The following is a 6,131-nucleotide window of genomic DNA, read 5'->3' as shown; positions in this document are numbered from 1 at the left end:
ATATAAAACAAAATTCCCCTAAATCCAATATCGTCAAAACCAGATGTGTTGGTCAAATTAAGTGTTAAAAATAAGTTTCAGGAAGTTTAAATGGTTATAGGAAAAAAACAAAAGAAAAAATATCATTATAAGTAAATGCCAGTCACCAATACGTATATACGATTGTCTTCACAAAACGCATTGTGCAAGGCCTTCAAGAGCGCGCACAATGAATGGCTTTGTTCTCCTACGATCGATATTGGATGATGAATCTGCCCTTCACCGCTTGCTCAGCGGCCTCACGGTGAACTCATGCAAATTCTCCTCTTGTCTTACAAAACTACTAATAATATAAATTTTCAGTAAAATATTTGTTTTTATATATGTTTTCAACAAATATTTTCGTGGAATGTATATCTCGTATAGTTTTGTTTTTGTATAGAGAAATCCCTCTTTATTGATAAATTAAAACAATAATGCATGCACTTTTGTATAATCATTTATCCTATAATTTGTTCCAAAGACTTAATCTCTATAAAATTTCATAAAAATGCAAAAAGTAGTTTCGTACATTTTATTTTACATATTAAGATGTTATAATCAATTCTTGTGGTTTAAATGCTCACAATGTTTCATTCTATCAAGTTATCAACAGCTTTCCATGACTTGTTACCAAGTAAGGTTTTATGCTAACAATTATTTTGAATAATTACCAAAAGTGTCCAGTGCCTTTAAGATCAACATTGAAATAAAATAGCAACGCTAACAACGTTGGCTGAATAATTAATTCTAAATAAAGGGGACATTCAACATGCTACGTAAGTACGGAGGATCCCTTGAAATCGCAAATAATATTTACGTACTATTGCAGAACATGGCCGAAACGAGAATATTAACGTTGAAATAATGTGAAATTTGCGATTCGTTCGTGAATATTTACGTGCATATTTACGTAAATATTATGTCGGATGTATCTTTAAAGCCACTGTACCAATTCCTCGACGTATCAATCAGTCTAGATAGTATAATACACACCTGTATGACATGTACATGCACAATGTACATGTTATGTACATGTTATGTACATGTACGTGTACGAACACCATTTCCATGTTATCGAGCCTATGGCAAAGGTGAACATTACTAACGTTGAGGGCGCATCAAGTATTGGCAACGTGCCATGACGACGGTCACAACCCGGCGTAATTATTGACCTAGCAACAGTGTAAATGGAGTACCTGTTCATAAAACTACACGTACCTGTCGTACGTGCACACAGTCAATTATAGTGAGATAGGAATACAGTGCAAGGTTGTTCGATTCACGGCTGCATTGTTCTAGCATATTTATAAGGCGTATTTTCTTATAATTGTCATCAGTTTGCGACTTTGAAACGATTCAACTTGTTATGATTATTAGTTGTGTCTTATAAGATTCGATCCACTGGTATATTCTCAAACGGTTCGACTCTTTTCGCGGAGTTTTCTGGACGCATAGAATATTTATTTTATGCTTGCACTCCTCTTGAACTTTGTTCATTCTTGCGATACCATCTACTACAGTGACATTTAACACGATAACTGGAATTTATTCCACCAGCGACCAGTTTCAACAGTTCGACAATGGGTTGTAGTAGCTCTAAGAACGCCGTGGTTCCATCAGTAGGACAAGCCTGGACTGCCGGGAATAAACCGACGTCTGCCGGCTCAACCAAGAGCAAATCAAGCTCCAAATTAATCCGTGTAAAATCGGGGACTACTGAAGTCAAGGAACTGAAGCCGGAAAGAACACTTTCGAGAGACTCCCTGCAAAATGGAGTTATCACACGAGGGGTGTCGTCTGCAACCAGCAAGGCATCGGCACACACTTGTGACAGCGGGCTTGAGGAGGACTACGGTCACATCATCTCGGAAGAGTCAAACCCGACGGAACAAGAAGGGGTTCTCACAGGGCAAAGACCACGAACACCAGGTAAGAAATATGTTTATGAAATAAGAGATCACTTGATTAACCAACAAATAGTTCCCAAACTGCATCTTAAAGATTCGGCAGGTTGATTGAGAACAAGTGATGACATTCTTCATGTAAGCAAAGTTTAAATTCTGCTACACCATTCAATAATTCAATACATACTTTATGATACATGTCAATAAATTGACAAACTTTAATAGACTTTTTTATCAGAGTATGATCAACAAAATCTTCCTTCGTATCATGTTTTAAAACTACAAGATTTTAAGTATCATTAATATTTTTATTTTAAAGTAGACGCCAAAGATTTAACCCGACCACCTGACAATACACAGTTGACTACGATGTAGATAGCGTATGTAGAGAGAGTACCATAAAAACACCATGTGGATCAGATACAAAAGGCTTGCTTTGACAACAAGCATTCTATTCTGCTCGCTACGGTCGGGTGAATTTGTCCTGGTAGGGGGTGGAGAAAACATAAATATTCATGAAGCTCCCAAACTGTTTTGCTATTAGCCACTTTTTGTGCCATCATGGTGTTACCGTAAATCTTAATGAAAACATTCCTAATCATATTTTTTTTCCTTCTGCAGATTTGTCAATAAGTGGCACCCAGATCTCATCCCGAAAGAGGAGTGGAAAAGACCGGGAAAACCGCACAGGAAAGGACATAATTGGAGAGCTGAAGAGTCAGGGTTTACTGTCTAGGCCAGTAGCTGCTCAGAGCGGTATGGCATTCGATGTCATGATCGCTCCCGAGTTCGGTATACTTCAGAAGCCACCACCTCGCCTGGCAAAACTCAAGAAGAGAAAGTCAAAGAAAAGGACTCTTACTAGAGAGGAACTAGAGGCAAAGTTGAAATCAGCTGAGGAGAGGAGAAAGGTAAGGAACAATTTCTGTTTTTTTTTCTGATTGCAAAAACGATGTTATTTGTAATTCTTTCTTTAAGTATTTAGCCCCTAATTTGTCTCTCATTGCAAAAACCTGTTATTTTTCGTTAATCGCCTTCACAATCGTTGTTTCTGATTGCAAATCTTGGAGATCTTGAATCCTCTTCACATTGATGGCAAACTTGGTATTCAAAACACCTTATTGTGTATTCTTTGATTTTATTATTCAACAGCGCAAAGAGGCCGAAAAGATTGAGAAACTCAACACAGCCGCTAAAGAGAAACAAGTTCAAGAATGTTTAGACGCATCCGAGGCAGCTCAGAAAAAAGAAGTGTCCGTCAAGAGCGCCAGCGACATGGACCGGGTAGCCGAGAACAAGGAGGCACGTCTCAAGGCCATGAAGGAGAAATTAGAGAAGAAGAAACAACACGCCGAGAGAGTTCGTCTTGCAAGACTTGCGAGACAAGCCGAAGGAGGTCCTTCGCAGGAAACAGACATGCAACAGTCGAAGGATGATGTCACTGGTAATGGAACGCCGGCTGTTTGATGAACAAAAGCAACTCTCTCGCATTGAGTTCTGAAGAAGCAAAGTTATTTCCTTTTTGACTCTCTAAGAAGAGAAGTATCCTTGGATGCAACGTGACGTAGTCGAGATGATGTTCTCAGGCTTTATACATTCTGAAATAAGATGTGGACAAAACAACCGTAGACAATACATCCAAGGATGGGTTGATACATAGTTTCCAGCTAACGTGTGCCAAACAAAAATTCAAAACGCGATTTATGGTCAGTCTTAAAAAAGTATTTTCGTATGAATTATTGTGTGCTGAAAGAAAGAAAGTCTTGTGTGAGGTAAAAGTTACGTGAAAATTCTAAAAATTATAGTAGAATAAAACATTCTCCCAAATATTTTGACCTTTTGTACAAAGGGGCTCACAAAACTTGAAGCGAATCACGACACAGTAATTTTTATTTTTATTGTATACACGCAAAGTTCATGAACGAGGTTGGCTTTTATGATTGTTGGTTTTAAACCATTAATGTATTGGCAGAGACGAATCAAAATTTCCGTTATCATGGGTATGAGCCCCCAAATTCTGTCTCCCATGTTGAAATTAACATGGGCTGATAAAGATGAACCAAAAGAGGACTCTATAAGAAGTAGAATGTACATGTACAATGACTGTACTACAGTTTGCCATTACGGGGGGGGGGGGGGGGGAGGCAGACTCTTTGGGGTCAGAAATAGCACGAAGATTGAAGGATTTGTACCCATGCAAACTCTACTGTTTCTGAGATTGGATTAACAATAAAAATTGTTATAAATCTCACTAGTCTCAGTATAGAAATAACGGCGATTTTTGTCGAGATAGGAAGATTTTGAAACGGGCATTGGATTTGCCTTAAACTACTCCGTCCATGTTTATAAAGTTTGTTTTTAAAAGTGAAAAGAGTTGATCTCTATAAAAAGTTATTTTTGGTACTGGTGACCATGTTCTACGAAGCCAGGGAAATGACATGCCTAAAATAATTCTATTGGTTTGTTGGTATGTGAAAGTGAATTATTTTTTAAATAATATTGAAAAAAAAAAAAAAAAAAAAAGAATAATTTTAAAAGAAAATGAAAATTTGGAAAGTTGTTTAGATAAGAAAACACTTTTGTGAACACTATTTCGCCAAGAAAACGAAGGCATGTCACTTCCAGGGTTCTGTAGCGTACAGATACGTTTTTGTATCTGTCTATTATATAGTTCTAACAACAAAAAACTCGTTTTGTAAACGACGCAAAAAATATTTTTATAAAACTGTTGAGGCTTTCTAGTGCTATTTCAATGATGTAAAAAGTTAATGTAAATGAGAAGTCATACAGCGGAATAGACCAACATTATTGCCGCAGCATTATTTACAGAAGGGTCTTACCACACTAGACAAATTGAAGGCAACCAACTACAATGCTTGCCACAGGACCACCTTGGTAGCACATGAGTCATTCTTCAATTAATGCCTTAGACTCCCCAATAAAAATAATGAAATGTAAACATGTTTTTCTTCGGGGAGTTTGCCTGGAACTGGTTGCCCGCCAGCCTTCTGTGACATGACCATATAAAAAAAATTGCATTACATGTAGGCCCTACATGTACATGGCACATGCTCGATTTTTCACTTGCTCTAAAAAACAAATAATTTCACAATTTCTCTTGTAAGTGCTTTTTTTTTTAATTAAAACTTTGACTTATGTCAAACCAAAGGAAAACCCACACAAGGCCAGTATTTCCGGTTAACTATTTCAATTGTTTAATTAATAATGTTTATGGTATCGCCGCTGCAATGTTACTTCTCGTTTGATTTTAATTCATAACTCATTGACAATGCGTGGAACGTTTAATTTTTAAAGTTAACATGATTGCATACTTTTATTTATTTACACGTTTGTTGTGAATTTTAAATAATAAAAAAACATAATGAATACTTAAGCTATCTTCACGTGACCATTTCTTCCAGGTGCACTTGTACAGTTTTTGGGGCTTCGATTAAGGTCAGGTCCTAGTCTCATTACAAGTACATGTACATGTTGGTACAGCCGCTGACACAAACAGCGAGATTCTGATGAGACCGGTGTCGCATGCAAGTACATTGTATGTCCTCTATGCAATACTATCCGGAGGACATTATTGCATATGCTGCTGCATAATGCAATTGTGTCCATTGCATCTGACACCGGCAATGTTCTCGATTTCAGATCATGAGTGGGTAATTGGGGGGGGGGGGGGGGGAGAGATCAGTAAACACAAGACTCGCTCATGTACAATTAAATTATGTGAGAGGTATAAAGCATGCCCCCTTATGTTTTGGTTTAATCAACTTTAACCAAATTCTTGTTGTTAATCGAGCGCCCTCACCGTCAGGTTTTCGGGTGCTCCCATAATTCCTATGAAGACAGACAGCCGTCTTACCGTACTTTGATGGTCTTAATTCTTTCAGGTAAATTTTCCCTTTTTGTATTACATATTTCTATTTCTAAGTTGTTTAAGTTTACTATCTAAGCTTGTGGTTCATATAGACATGAGTTTGAGAAATGAATGTCTTTAGAATCTGCCATTCATGCTGTAGTTTGGTTAACCATTTTGTAAATATTGCCAAATGTAAATAGAATTTCAAGATGGCGCGGCCCAGAAAGCTGTGGCGGGAACCGCTAACGTATTTAAGTCGTTTTCTTTTAGGAAGTGTTTTTATTATTCATTTGCTCTCGTCCAGCCATTTATTTTAGTTAGGTAACTTTGATATG

The 6,131-nt window shown here is 37.3% G+C and overlaps 1 protein-coding gene across 1 annotated transcript; it reads left to right on the top strand.

Annotated features, from left to right (window-relative positions):
• The first annotated feature begins 1,198 nt into the window (after positions 1-1,198).
• Positions 1,199-5,319, top strand: LOC139952070 (uncharacterized). The gene is made up of 3 exons (XM_071951013.1): positions 1,199-1,950; positions 2,547-2,836; positions 3,078-5,319. The coding sequence occupies exons 1-3, from the start codon at positions 1,602-1,604 to the stop codon at positions 3,390-3,392; spliced, it is 954 nt and encodes a 317-aa protein (XP_071807114.1). The 5' UTR covers positions 1,199-1,601; the 3' UTR covers positions 3,393-5,319.
• Positions 5,320-6,131: the final 812 nt, after the last annotated feature.

This window comes from Asterias amurensis, chromosome 20, assembly GCF_032118995.1.
Source record: "Asterias amurensis chromosome 20, ASM3211899v1".
NCBI classification, from domain to species: Eukaryota; Metazoa; Echinodermata; class Asteroidea; order Forcipulatida; family Asteriidae; genus Asterias; species Asterias amurensis.
This window is presented reverse-complemented; position numbering and strand designations above follow the sequence as displayed.